The sequence below is a fragment of the Artemia sp. Qi Xiang Cuo genome, chromosome 18 (assembly GCF_049724085.1).
Source record: "Artemia sp. Qi Xiang Cuo chromosome 18, ASM4972408v1, whole genome shotgun sequence".
NCBI lineage: Eukaryota > Metazoa > Arthropoda > Branchiopoda > Anostraca > Artemiidae > Artemia > Artemia sp. Qi Xiang Cuo.
The window spans coordinates 47401169-47422820 of record NC_142811.1 but is presented as its reverse complement, the minus strand read 5'-3'; the positions used below and the strand labels follow the sequence as shown (position 1 = coordinate 47422820).

At 37.1% G+C, this 21652-nt stretch overlaps 1 protein-coding gene across 1 annotated transcript in view; it reads left to right on the top strand.

Moving 5' to 3' along the window:
• Window positions 1-21652, top strand: part of LOC148941575 (eukaryotic initiation factor 4A-I-like) — a 450045-nt gene that overhangs the window by 175265 nt on the left and 253128 nt on the right. The window contains exon 4 of the mRNA XM_089104411.1: window positions 10186-10333. Coding sequence (XP_088960537.1) covers window positions 10186-10333 — 148 coding nt within the window. The remainder of the gene's footprint in view (window positions 1-10185; window positions 10334-21652) is intronic.

Below are 21652 nucleotides of genomic sequence, written 5' to 3'. Positions count from 1 at the left end.
AACTCATGCATTTCAACGAAAGAAATTCAAAATAAACTTTGAAAAATCAAGAAAATGTAACTGTGACATGGTAAACCACGACAAAACACTACTGAAATATTCCAACTCTTGCATTTCAATAAATGAAATTCAAATGAACTTTGAAAAATTAAGAGAATGTAACGGTGATAAGGTAAACCACAGCAAAACACTACTGAAATATTCCATCTCTTGTATTTCAACGATAGAAATTCAAAATGATTTTTGAAAAATTAAGAGAATGTAACTGTGATAAGGTAAACCATGACAAAACACTACTGAAATATTCCAACTCGTTCATTTCAACGAAAGAAATTCAAAATGAACTTTGAAAAATCAAGAGAATGTAACTGTGACATGGTAAACCACGACAAAACACTACTGAAATAACCCCACTCTTGCATTTCAACGAAAGAAATCGAAAATGAACTTTGAAAAATCAAGAGAATGTAACTGTGACAAGGTAAACCACGACAAAACACTACTGAAATATTCCAACTCTTGCATTTCAATGAAAGAAATTCAAATGAACTTTGAAAAATCAAGAGAATGTAACTGTGACATGGTAAACCATGACAAAACGCTACTGAAATATTCCAACTCTTGCATTTCAACGAAAGAAATCCAAAATGATCTTTGAAAAATCAAGAGAATGTAAGTGTAGTAAGGTAAACCACGAGAAAACACTACTGAATATTCCAACTCTTGCATTTCAATGAATGAAATCCAAAATGAACTTTGAAAAATCAAGAGAATGTAACTGTGACACTGTAAACCACATCAAAACACTACTGAAATAATCCCACTCTTGCATTTCAACGAAAGAAATTCAAAATGAGCTTTGAAATATCATGAAAATGCGACTGTGACAAGGTAAACCACGACAAAACACTACTGAAATAATCCAACTCTTGCATTTCAACAAAAGAAATTCAAAATGAACTTTGAAAAATCAAGAGAATGTAACTGTGACAAGGTAAACCACGACAAAACACTACTGAAATATTCCAACTCTTGCATTTCAATGAAAGAAATTCAAAATGAAATTTGAAAAATCACGAAAATGTAACTGTGACAAGGTAAACCACAACCAAACACTACTGAAATATTCCAACTCTTGCATTTCAACGAAAGAAATTCAAAATGAGCTTTGAAATATCATGAAAATGCGACTGTGACAAGGTAAACCACGACAAAACACTACTGAAATAATCCAACTCTTGCATTTCAACAAAAGAAATTCAAAATGAACTTTGAAAAATCAAGAGAATGTAACTGTGACAAAGTAAACCACGACAAAACACTACTGAAATATTCCAACTCTTGCATTTGAATGAAAGAAATTCAAAATGGACTTTGAAAAATCAAGAAAATGTAACTGTGACAAGGTAAACCACAACCAAACACTACTGAAAGTGAACTTGCTCTGAAATGCCCTTTGAAAAGAACATAACATAACATAACATAACATAACATATCATAACATATCATAGCATAACATAGCATAACATAACATAGCATAACATAACATAGCATAACATGACATAACATAACAACATAAAATAACATAACATAACATAACATAACATAACATAGCATAACATAACATAACATAACATAGCTTAACATAACATAACATAACATAACATAACATAACCTAACCTAACCTAACATAACATATCTTAACATATCATATCATAACATAACATAACATAACATAACATTACATAACATAACATAACATAACCTAACCTAACCTAACCTCACATTTGAAATTACTAGGAAACCGGGGAACCTTTGGGGGGCCAGGGGTCTTCCTTCGGGGTTGGGGTATGGGGATCGGTGCCCTTTGGGTCGGTGTAGAGGACCTCACGACACTGTTCAAATACAACTTGTTTACTATAACGATCACAGAGTTTCACTCTCAAATTCTCTTCTAAAACCTTTTCTAAAATCATCTTTTAAAATGTCTCTAACTGTTTTTCCCAAATAATCCTTAAACGTAATTTCAGTGAGTTCCTTTTGTTTTTGACATCTCTGTGCTTTCACATTTGAAATTATTGGGAAACCCTTTCGCGTGCTAATCACTTCATCGCTAAGATCAAAACGTTCCCCTTAGAAACAACAAATTAATTCCCCTTTTTTGAATCAATAATTCTCTTTGGAAACAACAAATTAATTCCCCTTTCGTGCATAATCAATCAATCTTGACATCACCTGTCACGTGTGATCTAAACTTTGCCATGGAAACAATTCTGGTCGAACTTCAAAGACATTAATTAACTTGACGTCATCTGTCAGACATTAATTAACTTCCCCGGAAACAATTTGATTAATGACCTTTGGAAATTTAGGTCATTGACCCCATTAACCACGTGTTCTCCCTAGGGACTCTATGCCCAAATTTGGACTCCCGTTCGGAGTCAATAAGGCATCTCTACTGGCATATAAGCTTTTTATAGAAAGCGTTGTCGAAGAAACTTCAGAAAGGGCTCATTCGATTGGAAATTTAAATGGGTAGTGCTCTTTCTAATAGTCGAAAGTGATTGGGAAGTAACTAACAACCCTTCCACGCCCACAGTTTCCCCAAACTCATCCAATCAAAATTTTGAGATAGCCTTTTCGTCCCACGCAGTTTAAAGTTCAGGAAATTATACCTTTGAGCAGGACTGTCCCCGCACAGTCTTCAGGGTAAGGGTTATAAGTTATGTCCTGGGGGAATATAAGTTTATATTGAAATCTTTGTCGTAGAAACTTGAAAAAGGGCTCATTCGATTGGAAACTCAAAGGTCTAATGCCCATTATAATAGTTGAAAGTGATTTGAGGGCAACTAACCCCCCTCTCGTGCCAACCTTTTCCCAAAACACATCCAATCAAAATTTTTAGATAGCCGTTTGGTTCAGCGTAGTTGATTTCCAGATGTAGTTAATTTCCGCAAGTGATTTCCAGATTTAAGATAGCCATTTTGTTCAACGTAGTTGAAAGTTCTGGATATTAGGTCTTTAAGGATGACAGCCCCTCCATCCCCAGAGCCCTCAGGGCAAGGGTCCTAAGTTATGCTCTTGGGGCATGTAAGGTTTTTATAGAAAGCGATGTTGTAGACACTTCAAAAAGAGCTCATTCAATTGGAAATTGAAAGGGCTAGGGCCATTTTTAAGAGTCGAAAGTGATTTAAAGGCAACTAACACCCCTTCCACGCCCACCATTTCCCCAAGAACATCCAATCAAAATTGTGAGATTTCTATTTTTTTCTACACATTTAAAGTCCAGGAAATTATACTTTTGATTAGAACACTCCTCCACAGTCTTCAGGGCAAGGGTTATAAGTTATGCCCTTGGGGCATAACTTATACTCTATTGAAATGTTTGCCGTAGTAACTTGAAAAAGGGCTAATTCAATTGGAAATTGAAAGTACTAGTGCCCTTTTTAATAGTCAAAAGTGATTGGAAGGCAACTAACACCCCTTCCACGCCCACCAATCCCCAAAACACATCCAATGAAAATTTTGAGATATCAACGTTTTTACGTGCATTTGCTCTCCGGATTGAAAATATGTTTTTGAGGAGGTCTCTCCCCCACAGCCCTCAGAACAAGGGTTTTAGGTGACGTTCTGGGGGCATGTAAGTATATTTCGGGGAAAGCGTAATATTTATTATTTTTTTTCCTTTAGACCAGGGAGCTTCGTATCAAAGAAGTTGTCATAGAAACTTCAAAAAGGGCTCATTCAATTGGAAAGGACATAAATTATGTGTTTGTGGAGGACATTACCCCACAGCCCTCAGGGCAAGGGTTGTAAGTTTTCCCTTTGGGGATTATAAGGTTTTTTATAGAAAAAGTTGTCGTAGAAACTTCAAAAAAAGCTCATTTGATTGGAAATTCAAAGGGCAAATGCCCTTTCTAATAGTCGAAAGAGATTGGAGGGCAACTAACTCCCCTCTCACGCCCACCTTTTCCCAAAACACATCCAATCAAAATTTTAAGATAGCCATTTTGATCAACGTAGTTGAAAGTTCTGGAAATTAGGTCTTTGAGGATGACAACCCCCCACATCCCTCAGGGCAACGGTGAATTGGCTGTGGGGAATTGTCCTCCTCAAAAACATAATTTCTATCTGGAAATCAACTACGCTGAGCAAAATGGCTATCTCAAAATTTTTATTGGATGTGTTTCGGGAAATGGTGGGCGTGGAAGGGGTGTTAGTTTCCTTCCATTCTCTTTGGACTATTAAAAAGGGCACAAGCCACTCCGATTTCCAATGAGCCCTTTTCGAAGTTTCTCTGAAAACTACTTCGATACGAATTGCCCTGGTCTAAAGAAAAAAAATAATACGTTGTGCCAACATCGTTCTTATATGCCCCCAGGGCATAACTTAAAACCCTTGCCCTGAGGGTTGTGGGGGAGTGACCTCCTCAAAATCACATTTTCTATCTGAAAATCAACTACGCTGAACAATATGGCTATCTCAAAATTTTGATTGGATGTGATTCGGGGAATGGTAGGTGGGGAAGGGGTGTTAGTTGCCTTACAATAACTTTTGACTATTAAAAAGGGCACTAGCCCTTTGACTTTCCAATCGTATTAGCCCTTTTCAAGTTCCTACGACAAAGATTTTAATACAAAACTTATATGCCCCAAAGGCATATTTTATAAACCTTGCCCTGAAGACTGTGGGGGGAGTGTTCTAATCAAAGGTATTATTTCCTGAACTTTAAAATGCGTGGAACAAAATGGCTATCTATCAATTTCGATTTGATGTTCTTGGAGAAACGGTGGGCGTGGAAGGGGTGTTAGTTGCCTTCAAATCACTTTCGACTATTAAAAAGGGCACTAGCCCTTTCAATTTCCAGTTGAATGAGCTCTTTTTGAAGTTTCTACAATATCGCATTCTATAACAACCTTATATGCCCCAAGAGCATAATTTACGACCCTTGCCCTGAGCGCTCTGGGGGTGAAGGGGCTGTCATCCTTAAAGACCTAATTTGCAGAACTTTCAACTACGTTGAACAAAATGGCTATCTTAAAATTTTGATTGGATGTATTTGGGGAAAAGGTTGGCATGAGAGGGGGGTTAGTTGCCCCTCAATCACTTTCGACTATTAAAAAGGGCACTAGCCCTTTGAATTTCCATTCGAATGAGGCTTTTTTGAAATTTCTACGACAACACTTTCTATAAAAACCTTATATAACCCCAGGCAATAACTTACAACCCTTGCCGTGAGGGCTGTGGGGGAGGTTCCTCCTCAAAAACATAATTTACATCTGATAATCAACTACGCTGAACCAAATGGCTATCTAAAAATTTTGATTGGATGTGTTTGGGGAAAAGGTTGGCGTGAAAGGGGGGTTAGTTGTCCTCAAATCACTTTCGACCATCAAAAAGGGCGCTAGACCTTTGAATTTCCAATCGAATGAGCCCTTTTTCAAGTTTCTACGACAAAGATTTCAATAAAAACTTATATTCCCCAAGGACATAACTTATAACCCTTGCCCTGAAGACTGTGGGGGGAGTGTCCTGCTTATAGGTATAATTTCCTGAACTTTAAACTACGTGGAACAAAGAGGTTATCTCAAAATTTTGATTGGATGAGTTTGGGGAAATGGTGGGTGCGGAAGGGTTGTTAGTTGCCTTCCAATGACTTTCGAATATTGAAAAGGGCACTAGCCATTTCAATGTCTAATCGAATGAGCCCTTTTTGAAGTTTCCACGACAACACGCTCTATAAAAACCTTATATGCCCCCAGGACATAACTTACAACCCTTGCCCTGAGCAATGTAGGGATGTTGTCATCCTCAAAGACCTAATTTACAGAATTTTCAACTACGTTGAACAAAATGGCTATCTTAAAATTTTGATTGGATGTGTTTTGGGAAAAGATGGGCGTGAGAGGGGGGTTAGTTGCCCTCCAATCCCGTTCAACTATTAAAAGGGGCACTAGCTCTTTGAATTTTCAATCGAATGAGCCTTTTTTGAAATTTTTATGACAATACTTTCTTTAAAAACCTTATATGCCCCCAGGGCATAGCTTACAACCCTTGCCCTGAGGGCTGTGGGGAATTATCCTCCTCAAAAACATAATTTCTATCATGAAATCAACTACGCTCAACAAAATGACTATCTCAAAATTTTGATTGGATGTGTTTCGGGAAATGGTGGGCATGGAAAGGGTGTTAGTTGCCTTCCATTCACTTTCGACTATTAAAAAGGGCACAAGCCACTCCGACTTCAAATTGAATGAGCCCTTTTCGAAGTTTCTACGACAACTTCTTCGATACGAAGAGCCTTGGTCTAAAGAAAAAAAAAAAAAATAATACCTTGTGCCAACATTGTTCTTATATGCCCTCAGGACATAACTTAAAAATCTTGCCCTGATGGTTGTGGGGGAGTGACCTCCTCAAAAACATATTTTCTATATGGAAATTAACTACGCTGAACAAAATGGCTATCTCAAAATTTCGATTGGATGTGTTCCGGGGAATGGTGGGTGTGGAAGGGGTGTTAGTTGCCTTCCGATCACTTTTGACTACTAAACAGGGCACAAACCACTCCAATTCCCAATTAAATGGGCTCTTTTCGAAGTTTCTACGACAACTTCTTCGATACGCAGTGCCCTGGTCTAAAGGAAAAAAATAATAATGAATAATACATTGTGCCAACATCGTTCTTATATGCCCCCAAGGCATAACTTAAAACCCTTGCTTTGAGGGTTGTGGGGGAGTTACTTTCTCAAAAACATATTTTATATCTGGAAATCAACTACGCTGAACACAATGGCTATCTCAAAATTTTGATTGGATGTGTTTGGGGGAATGATGGACGTGCGGGGGGGGGGGGCTAGTTGCACTCCAATCACTTTGGACTATTAAAAGAGGCACTAACCACTCAATTTCCCATCGAATGAGCCCTTTTCGAAGTTTCTACGACAACTCCTTCAATACGAAGTGCCCTGGTCTAAAACCAAGAAAAAAAAAAATCATAATTCATTGTGCCAACATTGTTCTTTACTTAGGCAGCACTATTTCGCTGCCTATGATATCAAAGGAGAAAATTTGATTATGACTAAATGGAGGGGGGCCTTGAGAGGCAGGTTTGGGGTTCTGTCATGTTCATTACTATACTATGTCCTTTTCTAATTCATAATATGAAAAAATACTTTACAATGGGGGTATGGATCCTGTCAAACTCACAATACATATTCTACTATTATTTATGTTTAGGCTTGGGTTCAATAATAACCCTTGGACCGAATGCAAAAGTTTAAAAATAACTATTAGGATAAGATGCTTTTTAAGAAACTAATGATTATATATAATGTCCAAACCCATGAAATCAAGTAAATAGTCTTTTTAAACCACCCCCCCTGACTGGACTGGGGTGTAAATATTACACGGACTGAATCCAGCAGCTCAATAGTAGGGTAAAGTTATTTTAAAACTATACAATTGGCTAACTAAAGGGAACTGTAAATTTCATTTGGTAAACTGAAACTGTATTAGAAATAGTCCCACGGCCCACTTATCATACGATGAAAAATATATCACTTACTTCTTGTATATAGCATTCATCAACATTACAATTCCTTTTGTTAGAATCCATCTTAATAGATCAAGTTCAATCCATTTAATAAATAAAAGCGATGGTGTCTGTTTTCTTATAACGAAGCATTCGCTTGAGATAACGAAAGGTCCGCTCTGAATGATGGGACTGTTAGTGAAAAATTCCGAGAAATCGTTGTTGCAAAACTTGAGATAAGAATGTTCACTTGAAACGATTTCCGATGGCTGCGCTTAAGGTAATAACATTTCTCTCATCGAGAAAAATTGTTTCCGAGGAAATGATAGATCTTGTAGAGTACGTGTGTCGTTAAGAGAGATGATATGATGGATTGATAACTCCAATATGTGTGTGCTTGAATGGTTGGCCTCTTGAATGGTAGGCCTCTTCTATGGTGGGCTTCTTGCATGGTGGGGGTACTGGCCTCTTACAAAAAGAGTGGCCGTATTACAATTGTCTGTAGTTAGAAGACAAGAAAGAATCAGAATCAATATTTAGATGTCTGCCAGGTAGCCATGCCAGGGACTGGCGGCAAAGCCGGTCCCTTCAAAATCAAGTTCCAGGTCTTCTTTAAAGTTGCGACCTATTGAGATCATTTTTGGCCCTGAAATGCCAATATGCCAGTTTTAAAAATCAACTATGTAGACAATTTTGATGCCAGCCCCCAGAATGGGAACGAAGCATGCTTGTATAAATTTATTTTTATCGTGACTTGTCTTCTAATCATAGACAATGTGAGTTCCTTCTTGATGTAATAGCGTCACCAAAAGTTGGATACAACCACCATGGGAAAAATACAAATTCTATTTTAAGGTTTTGAGCTATTTAGATCGTTTTTGTGGCCAAAATATCAATATACCAGTTTTAAGACAAAAACTATGTAGCCAATTTTGAGGCTAGATCCTGGCACTCGTCGCGTGGCAGGCTTGTATATATTCGTTGTTGTTGTAAGTAGCAACCTCAAAATGATTCACCTTTGTTTGCCACTCTTTCTTTAAGAATAATGAAAGGCTCCAAAGGGAATATATATAACATTGAAGGGTCCCAGTTACCTTTCAACTTTTATTTTTGACATAATCTGATTCTCGCTGTTGCTTGTAATTCTTGCAGCCACGTATCTTCCAACCGTATATTTCTTTGTTCTCGCTGTGGCATCATTTACTTCATATTTCTTTTTTGGTCACTTTCATTTTTAGTTTTTTTCTGCTCCTCTTTGTCACATGCATTGTAATGGCATGTTTTTTTGTTGTTCACTTTTATTATTTACTCGATTAATTCTTGCTGCCACTTATCTTCTAGCTCCGAATTTCCTTTTTCTTTGCTCTTGTTAATGACTCATTGCAGTTTCGGTCGAAAATTATAACTGTGTATTTATCTGTATTCTAACTGTATATTTCCTTTTTCTTCATTTTTTAAATCAATATTTAAGACATTTTTCAGTATGCTTTGCCGTAGCTGCTTAGCCACTTAAAACTATTTTATAAATAAACTCACTGCACTTGGTACTTATGCTTAACTTTGTTCCTTTTGTAATGTTGCATGCATCATAGATTAAAAAAGAGTCCTATCACTCCTGGGAGGATAATTATCTAATTAATTCTCTTCAAATATGATCATATTACTCATTACTCATATGAACTTGCTTCCAAAATTAAAACTCCAAACTAATTTTCTCAACACATAGATGGTTTGATATATGTAGATTGTTTTTCAGGTCAAAATTCTAAGGAAAAATATTTTTAACACGGTCTTATTCTCGTTGTCACTTGTAATTCTTCCTGCTGCTTATCTTCTAACCATATATTTTGTTATTCTCGCAGTGATATATCCTTTAACCACATATTTCTTTTTTCTTCACTTTCAACTTTATTTTGTTCTGCTCCTTCTTGTCGTATGTCTTTTGACACATATTTCTTTGTTCTTCACTTTTGTTTTGACTCGCTTTAATTTTGTTTGTCGCTTCCAATTAGAAATTTTTTGTTCTTCACTTTCAATTTTGTCTGGTTGTGAATGTCATTGTCGCAAGTATTGTATCCATATAGTTCTTTTTAATTCACTTTCGTTTATCCCTACTTCGGACATTTTTTTCAATACCACTTACCCTAGCTGCTCTGACTGGTCTTTGTCACAACTGATTGTCTCGGCTATTCATTTGTCTTCTAGGCATTACTAATCTACTTAAAACGTCTCTTAAAAATAGACTCATTGCACTTGGTATGTTATGTTTAGCTATGTTACTTTTGTAATTTTGCATAGGTTACAGATACCAAAAACGATGCGATCACTCCCGACAAGGGGAAAGGAATGATGTAATTTATTCTCTTGGAACGTGGTCATTAATTTGGCATCACTCATGGGATCGCCTCCCTCCAAAAAAATAAAATTGAGGCTCTTAACAAATTTCTCAAACTCCTGGTGAATTATCTATGAAATTTAAAGGAAATATATTAAGTAGTTTTGAAGTAGTACTTGGTGATTAGGATTTTTTTAACCTTATTTGTCTTGTAATGTAGTCTGTACTGTTGAGCTTGTCCTAGCTTTGAGCCACTGAAAAAAATTGACATTTATATATCCCCTTATAATGGCATTGCATACTTTAAGTTTTATTTTAGATTTGCGATAGCTTTGATAAAATGGGCTTGAAAACTGCAGTGCTTCGTGGAATCTATTCACTTGGCTATGAAATACCTTCAACTATCCAGCAGAGGGCAATTCTTCCCTGCATTCAAGGGAAAGATGTCATAGCCCAGGCCCAATCTGGTTAGTAGTTTTTTGCGATTTATGTGATTTATAAGACATTCAGTGACAATTAAGGTTTTAATGGGTCGTAGATTTTGCTATACGCTACATCTACTTGATTTTGTTTAGGTAAAACGCATGCACATTCTTTTCTTTCATGGTTGAAGTAGTAAAGAGCAAACAATTAGCCCTAATTTCCATAAGTTGAAAAAAGTGTTTTTTTTTTTAAACTGTCCAATGAGAAAAAAAATTTCCTTTGAGATTGATTCAGAAACAGTAAATATCTTTTTCAGTTTGTCTTTAAAGTGAAAAATTATTGCGAAACCAAATTCACGGTAATTAAAAAAAACTGAGACTCCAAAAAGCTGGTGTCACATCAAAATGAAAAGTTCACCATTGAAATAAGGATGACGGTCCTGATAGCCACTACTGTTTTTCTCTTTAGTAGTTTAATAGTCTTGAAATTTCCGTCAGGCTTTTACTAGTCCATTTAAAGTTCCCGCGCACTACTACGGTCCTGATTGGGGGTGTGCTTGACCTAGTCCTAGTAGCCCCTAAATTGATATATTGACTATTATTATGCAATCTTGGCTGAGTAAAGTGGTATTTTAATTGTATAAAAGATTAACAGCCAGTGCTAATTTGGACTATACATGGTGTATTTGTAATAAGGATGACGTAGGCAAATGGAAATGGATAGTACGAAAATTTGAGATGGAATATAAATAGCTGTTCTATTCATCAATATGAACCCTTTTGGGGGATGTTGAAGGGATAGAATAGAGATTTTAAATCTTTTGAGATAAATGGAATGATGCAGCCCACACAAGGACACAATTTTCTTAACTTTAATTATTTTTTTTTTTTGAAAATCCTGCTAACGCTTAATTTTTTATACAGATTACCCAAAATGACCATTTAAATTGTACTTTTTTTATTAAAAAAAAAAATTTCCGAAAGAGAGGCTTTTCAAAGGAAAGTAAAGGCCATATTAGAATTAAGATCAAAAGAAATAAAAACCTACAATAACTAAAACTCAAAACGACCAGAAAGTACTACTATAGAATAAATGAAACCCAAAACGAACAGAAATTAAAGTAGTGGGGGGTTTCAGCCTCCAGAAGGCCCATAGTAGAATCTCATAGGATTTCCAGAAGGCCCATAGCAGATTCCTATAGGATTTTCAGAAGGCCCATAGTTGAATCCTATACGAGTTAGATTCACATACTTAATGGATTTATTGGGAATAGCTTAATGGCAGCCCGCATCTTACGTAATGGCAGAGCACATCTTACGTAATGACAGCGCACATCTTACGTAATGAAAGTGCAAACAACAGCGCCACATAATATTTTTTTGAGATTTTATTTTTTGTCAAAACATTCAACGTGTTTTTTTCTTTCAATGCGTTTTTCGTTCATGACGTTTCTTTATTTTCTTTCAAAGAGGGTTTTCTTTTTTTTCTGTAGTTGTTTGTCCTCTTTAGGACTCGAAAGATCAATTTACATCCAATAGAACAACGCTCTAGACGTGAAGGTACAAGAGACTATTTCCAATATTTTGTCCTTGCTAATATGTTCTAGAAACAGCCTATTATACGCAAGAAGATTTCCTATGTTTTGCTTACTAGAATGACATGTTTCTTACACCTGCGATAATTAACGTGGAGCAGAAGAATGTCTATTTCGAAAAATTATTGTTTCTATGGCAAATATGTAATTAGGGAAATTTTGAAAATACAGCGTTTTCAAGACAAGACTATGCAACGGGAAAAACAAAACGTCAAAAAACATGACAAATGGAAAAAACAAAAATATGCGTAAATTAAAAGAAAGGTATGGCTCCTAGCAGGTAGTTCCAGGGAGAGCAGGCCTGTTGTCATGTCTTTCTTAGGAAAATGGTCCATTATTACAAAACATAGTCTTAACTTGCTGAAAGAGTGCATAAATTCTTCATTTTGGTCATGTTGCACGGGTAATTAAGGGACATTTAATATATTTTTCTATTTCTTGTGTTTTTTCGTAAAGAAATGGTTGATTATTACAAAAGTTAGTCTTAAATAGCTGACAGACTGGATAAATTCTTAAGTTTTAGTCATATTGCATGGATAATTAAGGAACATCGAATATATTTTCTATTTTTCGTTTTTTCTTAGGAAAATGTGAACCGACTTTGCAGGCTCCTAGCGGTTAATTCCAAGAAAAGCGGGCTTTTTGTCATGTCTATATTAGGAAAATGGTCCAGTATTGCAAAAGATAGTCTTAACTAGCTGAAAGAGCGCATAAATTCTTCATTTTAATCATATTGCAAGGGTAATTAGGAAACTTTTAATATATTTTCTATTTTTGTGTGTTATCTTAGAGAAATGGTCTATTATTACAAAACTTAGTCCTAAATAGCTGAAAGAGTGCATACATTCTTCATCTTTAGACTTATTCCACGGATAATTAAGGAACATTTAATATATTTTACTATTTCTGTGTTTTTTTCTTAAGAAAATGGCCCCGCTTTACAAAATTTAGCCATATCTAACGGAAAGAGAGAATGTTAGTAATTTTTGGCTGAATGAAGTCGGAGTTGGACTCGGCATAATATTTGGTAGAATATTTTATTTGATTTTTGCTCATTTTGGTTTAATGGAGTTCTTTAATTTTCTTTGAAAAACCAAGATTTTATTTTCCTAAGCAAATAAAATTATGAATCTAAATTGAACACTGTTTTTTTAATATTATTATTATTTGAACAGCAAAAATTCGGCATTTTATTGCTAGAACGTGATACTGCAAGCAATTTACGCCAACACGCCACCCTTTTACTACTCTGCGGCACCCTCTGACATCACATCATCACCTCCAAGACATTTTAAGACATTTTTTGTTAAAAATTACACTACAACCCATTGATTCAAGTTTTCACAAACCAAGCCTATCATGATGCTCCACAGCACATCCCCACACCATCACAGCTTTACACACCTGCCCCTTTATCATCCAAGTAGCATCCCCCTACATCACCCTTGGGGCATCTTCAACCTTTTCCCACCTGAAATAAGCTTGTGAATCTAAATTGAACACTGTTTTATTTGAATAGCGGAAACTCAGCATTTCATTGCTAAAGCGTGATACTCCAAGCACTTCATGCTACAGTGCCACACTATTACTGATTTGCGGTACCCTCTGACATCACATCATCACTCTCCAAGACATTTTTTGGACATTTCTTGTTAAAAATTACATATTCAATCCGGTGATTCAAGTTTTCGCAAGACATCCCTATCATTATCCCCCCCCCCAAAAAAAAACACTTCTACGCCATCACAGTTTTACACAAATATCCCTCCGTCATTAACGTGGCATCCCCCACTCATCACCTCTAGGATATTTTCAACCTTTTCCCTCCAAATATAAGCTTGTGAATCTAAATTTGACACTGTTTTTGTTTGAGCAGCGGAACTTGGCATTTCATAGCTAGAGAGTGATACTCCACGGCATGGCCCCGGTTACAACGCTTCCACCTCCAATTCTTTGGCTTCTATCCTGGTACAACCGAATCCAGTTCTATCTATGCTCCTCTGAGCTCAGCTCCAAAACCGGCTCTAGTTGCATCAGTTCTGGATCCCTTGTTTGTGAAACTCGTTACATGTCGATTTTTCTCTTCGTGAAAATTTTAATTGATTTTTTTGTCATTGTGTAACTCGTCATGTTAATGGACTCGCTCTTTTGCTGATTTTTTTTTGTTCGTGAAACATGTTACATGTTGATTTTTCTCTTTGTGAAATTCGTACATTGATTTTTCTCCTCACGAAAATGATTTTGTTCATGGAACTGATTGCATGATGATTTATGATCGTGAAACTTGTTGAGTGGGGATTTTTGTTTGTTAAACTTTTTACATATTGATTTTTCCCTTCGCAAAACCTTTACATTGATTTTCTTTTCGTGAAAGTGATTTTCTTCATGGAAGTTAATGTGTACTTATTTTTATTTTTGTTTCGTGGAAATTGTTGCATGGTGATTTTGTTTGTGAAACTCATAAAATGTTTTTTTTCTCTTCGTGAAAATGTACATTGATAATTTTTTGAAAATTGTCATGTTTGTAGGACTGGTTATGTGATAGTTTTTTGTTCATGAAACTTGTTGCATCTTAATTTTTCTTCGTGAAAATCATACATTTATTTTTCTCCTCGCGAAACTGATTTTGTTCATTGAACTGTTTGCGTGATGATTTACGATTGTGAAGACATGTTGTATGATGATTTTTGCTCGTAAAACATGTTGCATGTTGTTTTTTCTCTTTGCGAAACATGTCTATTGATTTTCTCATAATGAAACTGATTTTCATTCAAGAATTAATTACATGCTTATTATTGCTCGTGAAACCTACTGAATACTGATTTTTTCTTCATGAAAATAGTTTAATGTTGTTTTTGCTCCTCGTAAAACTTGTACATTGATTTTTTTCCTCACGAAACTGATTTTGCTTATGGATCATATTGCGTGATGATTTATGATCATGGAACTTTTTGACTGCCAAGTTTTGCTCATTACCATTAAACTTGTTACAAATTGATTCTTCTCTTCGTAAGAATATAGATAGGTTTTTCACCTCATGAAAGTGATTTCCTTCATGAAACTTGAAACGTGATGATTTTATATTTTCATGGGACGTAATTGATGCAAATTGTGTTTATGAAACTTGTTACTTGTTGAGTCTTCTCTTCATGAAAATGTACATTGATTTTACTCATTGTGAAATTCTTCTTGATCATGGAACTTGTTGCGTGATGATTTCTGATCATAGAACTTATTGAGTACTGATAATTAATCGTGAAAATTGTTACGTATTGATTTTTCTATTCGTGAAACTTGTACATTAATTTTTCTCCTTGTGAAACTGATTTTCTTGATGCGTGCTGATTTATTTTTTCTTCCTGGTACTAGTTGTCTGCTGATTTTGTTCGTAAAACTAGTTTCATGCTGTTTCTTTTTTTCTCTTAGCAAACTTGTGCACTTTTCTCTTAGCGAAACTGATTTTGTTCATGGAACTCACTGCATGCTTATTATTGTTCGTGAACGTTGAAGCCTGTTGATTTTTCTCATCGTTAAACTTGTACATTGATTATTTTTCTCCTCACGAAACTTATTATCTTATGGAAATTATTTCATGATGATTTTAGTTCGTGGAACTTGCTGAGGCCTGATTTTTGTTCGTGAAACTTTTTTTTCTCTCTCATCCAAAACTTGCACAATGATTTTTCTTATCGTGTATCTGATTTCGTTCAAGGAACTTATTAAGTGCCGATTTTAGTTCGTGGAACTTGTTAAACGTTGATTTTCTCTTCTTCAGTCCTGTACATTGACTTTTGCTTTCGGGAAACATGTTACACATTGATTTGTCTCTTCCTTAAAATGTACAATGATTTTCTTATGAACACGGCATTAAGTATGCATGGAAGCTGCATCAAAACTACAAAAGATAGTTTTTTCCGTTGTACTTTGATTTTTTAACTTGTCAACAAGATTTATGGAGTTTTTTATATGAGATTTCTGCGTGCTTAAAAGCGGCTTAAAAATGGTGGCTAAGAGCTCTTCTACACTTCTAGCTGGAGAATTATAATATGCTACAATAGGACGTAACAGAATATCTTTCACATGGATTTTAGGCAGACCATAAAACTTTGGGGCTAAACAACCTTTGGGGTAAAATTTCCTGTATATTTGAGGGGTAATTAGTCTACTTTCTTTTAAAATTTCCAATTCTTTTCTCAACTGATGTGTATATTTGTCTGTCGGATCAGTTTTTATTTCTTTTAAGTATTTTTATATCCATTAAAAGGTTATTCATTTTTATTTCATAATCTGCAGAATTCATAATTTGTAATTCCTATGTTCGCTCTTGTAATTACTGTATTTTAATCTCTTTTCAAGTTTCGGAGTATTTTATTTTCTTCCTTTGCTTGAGCTGAAAGCCACAATGATGGCCTATAATCAAGAATAGTCTTTGCACTTTCTCCTATGAGGAGGTCTGGATTTTCAACTTCACCATGAGAGCTACAAATAGCAGACTCCACGCCCGTAATAATTTCTGATGTATTTACGTGTGTTTGAGCCATTGCAAATTTTGGTCCTTGTGATATAATACTTAGCTCCTTGGATGTGAAAGTCCTAGAGGATAGATTTTCCAAAGGAGGGCCAGGAAAAAATATAGGAAGGAAAATCCGTGTTTGTTGAAACTGTTGAAATTCCAATTTTGAAAATTTTTCTGATAAGGGAGTTTTCGCTAAATGGAATGCGTGTCGGAAAGACCTTTGTGAGATATGTAAAATTAGGTGAAAATTGGGAACGGATAAAGTTCGATATAATAAATATTTGAAATTAAGTATTTTATTACTAAGGACATATCTTTTGAATCTATGGTTTTTAAGATATGTGTTAAAGTTTTTAAACCCATTTTCTGGGTAAATAAGCCTTCAGATTGTGTGCCGAAATGTAGGTTGAAACGTAAAGAAGTTTGAAGAATGCGGTGTCCCTTGCAAGTCTCTAAATAAAATTTTTGAACCGACAAATAAGATTTAAATATTTTTTTACACAATTCAAAAAATCTAAACACCAATACTCCCGGTAAGGAGACGTACATACATTCTAAAACCACACTGGCTTTACATAATGTATGAAAACAAGAGAGGAAAGAAAATAATAAATGAAAAATCATATCAAATAGGTAGAAAACAAAGATTCTGTCAGCCAATGGCAAAATATGAAGACGAAAAATAGGATATGTTCTTCAAGATGTAAGATATATAGCAAGATATAGCAAAAGATATGTCCTTACTAATAATTATTTGAAAAAAACTACGTTTTCTAAAGAGTTAAAGAGGCTGAGTTACAAGGTCGAACCTTAAAACGTACAAGGATTAGGAGGCAAAGTTGGGGGGCTGCCGCCCCCAAACCCCCCGCTTTCACAGCCTGTAAATAAAAAAACAGTTTTTTAAAGTGAAAGTAAGGAGCGACATTAAATCTTAAAACGATCAGAAATTATTCCGTATATGAAGGGGGCTGTGCCCTCCTCAAGGCCTCGCTCTTTACGCTAAAGTTTGACTTTCTCACAACTCTTTTTTTTAAACAATAAAAACTTTAGCGTAAAGAGCGAGGCCTTGAGGAGGGCACAGCCCCCTTCATATACGGAATAATTTCTGATCGTTTTAAGATTTAATGTCGCTCCTTACTTTCACTTTAAAAAACTTTTTTTAATCGGATAGCGGGTTCTTATAGGAAAACGAGGTTTTTCGTAAATGTGAATTCGGGGGATAATTTTTTCGGTCTGAAAATATCAAAAGGCCCTAACAGGTCGAATTCTGCTTCGAATGAGTCCTCATTCACCCGGATCCGTTGCCAACTGTGGCCTGTAGGCGTGGCTAAGAAAAAAAAAGAAATGAATTTTAATTGGCTATATGTGGTTTTTTGAAAACAGGGAAGGAGTGATCGGATTGAGCTGAAATTTTGAGGACAAGCTCCCGGGCACTAGGAAAGCTTAACCTCTAAATTAATCGGACAACGTCAAAGGGGGGCTGTGGTGGGAGGGTCGAAACTTCCGGCGCAGTTTACCCCATGAAGACAAAGTCGGAGGAGGATGAAATTTTGCACGTTTCTTAGTTTGAGCTTGGGCTACAAAATGCGATCACCGTCTCTCTGCGGCCTCTAGGACCTGAAATCGCGGAACATTGTGGTGGGTCGCCTCTTTATAGAGGCACAAGTGTGCCTCCTTGATAAAGTCGGAAGGGGGTGAAAATTTGCACGTTTCTTAGTTTGAGCTTGGGCTACAAAATGCAATTACCGCTGTCTCTCTGCGACCGCTAGGACCGGAAATCACTTGCGGGCTCTTATAGGAAAACTATAAGCGGGCTAGCCCGCTTATAGCGGGTTCTTATAGGAAAACGAGGTTTTTCGTAAATGTTAATTCGGGGGATAATTTTTTCGGTCTGAAAATATCAAAATTCTGCTTCGAATGAGTCCTCATTCACCCGGATCAGTTGCCAACTGTGGCCTGTAGGCGTGGCTAAGAAAAAAAAAGATGAATTTTAAGTGGCTATATTTGTTTTTTTGAAAACAGGGAAGGAGTGATCGGATTAAGCTGAAATTTCTAGGATAAGCTCCCGGGCTCTAGGAAAGCTTAACCTCTAAATTTCAATTGGACAACGTTAAAGGGGGGCTGTGGTGGGAGGGTCGAAACTTCCGGCCCAGTTTACCCCATGAAGATAAAGTCGGAGGAGGATGAAATTTTGCAAGTTTCTTAGTTTTAGCTTGGGCTACAAAATGCGATTACCGCAATCTCTTTGCGACCTCTAGGACCTGAAATCGCTTAACATTGTGGTGGGTCGCCTCTTTATAGAGGCACAAGTGAGCCTCCTTGATTATTTGAAAAAAACTACGTTTTCTAAAGAGTTAAAGAGGCTGAGTTACAAGGTCGAACCTTAAAACGTACAGGGATTAAGAGGCACAGTTGGGGGGCCGCTGCCCCCTAAACCCCCCGCTTTCGCAGCCTTTAAATATAAAAAAAATTCCTTTAAACTGAAAGTAAGGAGCGACGTTAAAACTTAAAACGAACAGAAATTATTCCGTATATGAAAGGGGCTGTCCCCTCCTCAACGCCTCGCTCTTTAACGCTAAAGTTTGACTTTCCCACAACTCTTTTTAAACAATAAAAACTTTAGCGTATAGAGCAAGGCGTTGAGGAGGGGACAGCCCCTGTCATATACGGAATAATTTCTGTTCATTTTAAGTTTTAATGTCGCTCCTTACTTTCAGTTTAAAGAAATTTTTTTTATATTTAAAGGCTGCGAAAGCGGGGTTTGGGGGCAGCAGCCCCCCAACTGTGCCTCCTAATCCCTGTACGTTTTAAGGTTCGACCTTGTAACTCAGCCTCTTTAACTCTTTAGAAAACGTAGTTTTTTTCAAATAATTTCTGCACCTTTTTGTACAGTTTATTACTTATTATTGCTTGACTAACTGTTAGATGATTGTGTATTATTCTTTTCTTTCTCGACAGGGTGTTTTAAGGGTCGACCTTGTAAATCAGCCTCTTTAACTCTTTAGAAAAGGTTTTTTTTTTCAAATAATTTAAAAAATAAAATGAGTTTATTTTTTAAAGTTTAAATTCAGCATATAAAATTGTGCTATGACCGTGAATCGAACCTGGGTGGTCCGCCTGACAGTCTGGAGTATCAACCGCTGGACAAATGAGACCCGATTGTAATTGTTTTTTAGTAAATGGAATCTTTTTTCGCAAAGCAAATTCCCACAAAACTTGATATTTGGCTTTTGGAAAACAGAGAAGGAGTGATCGGATTGAACTGAAATTTCGAGGATAAGCTCCCGGGCCCTAGGAAAGCTTAACCTCTAAATTTCAGCCCAATCGGACAACGTTAAAGGGGGGCTGTGGTGGGAGGGTCGAAACTTCCGGCCCAGTTTACCCCATGAAGATAAAGTCGGAGGAGGATGAAATTTTGCAAGTTTCTTAATTTGAGCTTGGGCTACAAAATGCGATTACCGCCGTCTCTCTGCGACCTCTAGGACCTGAAATCACTTAACATTGTGGTGGGTCGCCTCTTTATAGAGGCATAAGTGTGCCTCCTTGACAGGGAAGGAGTGATCGGATTGAGCTGAAATTTCGAGGACAAGCTCCCGGGCCCTAGGAAAGCTTAACCTCTAAATTTCAGCTCGATCGGACAACGTCAACGGGGGGCTGTGGTGGGAGGGTCGAAACTTCCGGCCCAGTTTACCCCATGAAGACAAAGTCGGAGGAGGATCAAATTTTGCACGTGTCTTAGTTTGAGCTTGGGCTACAAAATGCGATCGCCGCCGTCTCTCTGCGGCCTCTAGGACCTGAAATCGCTTAACATTGTGGTGGGTCGCCTCTTTATAGAGGCACAAGTGTGCCTCCTTGATAATGATCCTTGATAATGATCCTTGATAAAAGCGGAGGGGGGTAAAATTTTGCACGTTTCTTAGTTTGAGCTTGGGCTACAAAATGCGATTACCGCTGTCTCTCTGCGACCGCTAGGACCGGAAATCGCTTGCGGGCTCTTATAGGAAAACGAGCCCGCGTTTTCGCAGGCTAGCCCGCTTATAGCGGGTTCTTAAAGGAAAACGAGGTTTTTCGTAAATGTAAATTCGGGGGATAATTTTTTCGGTCTGAAAATATGAAAAGGCCCTAACAGGTCGAATTCTGCTTCGAATGAGTCCTCATTCACCCGGATCAGTTGCTAACTGTGGCCTGTAGGCGTGGCTAAGAAAAAAAAATGATGAATTTTAAGTGGCTATATTTGGTTTCTTGAAAACAGGGAAGGAGTGATCGGATTGAGCTGAAATTTCGAGGATAAGCTCCCGGGCCCTAGGAAAGCTCAATCTCTAAATTTCAGCCCAATCGGACAACGTTAAAGGGGGGCTGTGGTGGGAGGGTTCAACCTTCCGGCCCAGTTTACCCCATGAAGATAAAGTCGGAAGAGGATGAAATTTTGCAAGTTTCTTAGTTTGAGCTTGGGCTACAAAATGCGATTACCGCCGTCTCTCTGCGACCTCTAGGACCTAAAATCGCTTAACATTGTGGTGGGTCGCCTCTTTATAGAGGCACGAGTTTGCGTCTTTGATAAAGTTGGAGGGGGGTGAAATTTCTCACGTTTCTTGGTTTGAGCTTGGGCTACAAAATGCGATTACAGCTGTTTCTCTGCGACCGCTCGGACCGGAAATTGCTTGCGGGCTCTTATAGGAAAACGAGCCCACGTTTTCGCGGGCTAGCCCGCTTATAGTGGGTTCTTATAGGGAAACGAGGTTTTTCGTAAATGTAAATTCGGGGGATAATTTTTTCGGTCTGAAAATATCAAAAGGCCCTAACAGGTCGAATTCTGCTTCGAATGAGTCCTCATTCACCCGGATCAGTTGCCAACTGTGGCCTGTAGGCATGGCTAGGAAAAAAAAAAATGATGAATTTTAAGTGGCTATATTTGGTTTTTTGAAAACAGGGAAGGAGTGATCGGATTGAGCTGAAATTTCGAGGATAAGCTCCCGGGCCCTAGGAAAGCTTAAACTCTAAATTTTGGCCCAATCAGACAACGTTAAAGGGGGGCTGTGGTGGGAGGGTCGAAACTTCCGGCCCAGTTTACCCAATGAAGATAAAGTCGGAGGAGGATGAAATTTTGCAAGTTTCTTAGTTTGAGCTTGGGCTACAAAATGCGATTACCGCCGTCTCTCTGCGACCTCGCGGACCTGAAATCGCTTACCCTTGTGGTGGGTCGCCTCTTTATAGAGGCACAAGTGTGCCTCCTTGAAATATTTAATTTCAAAT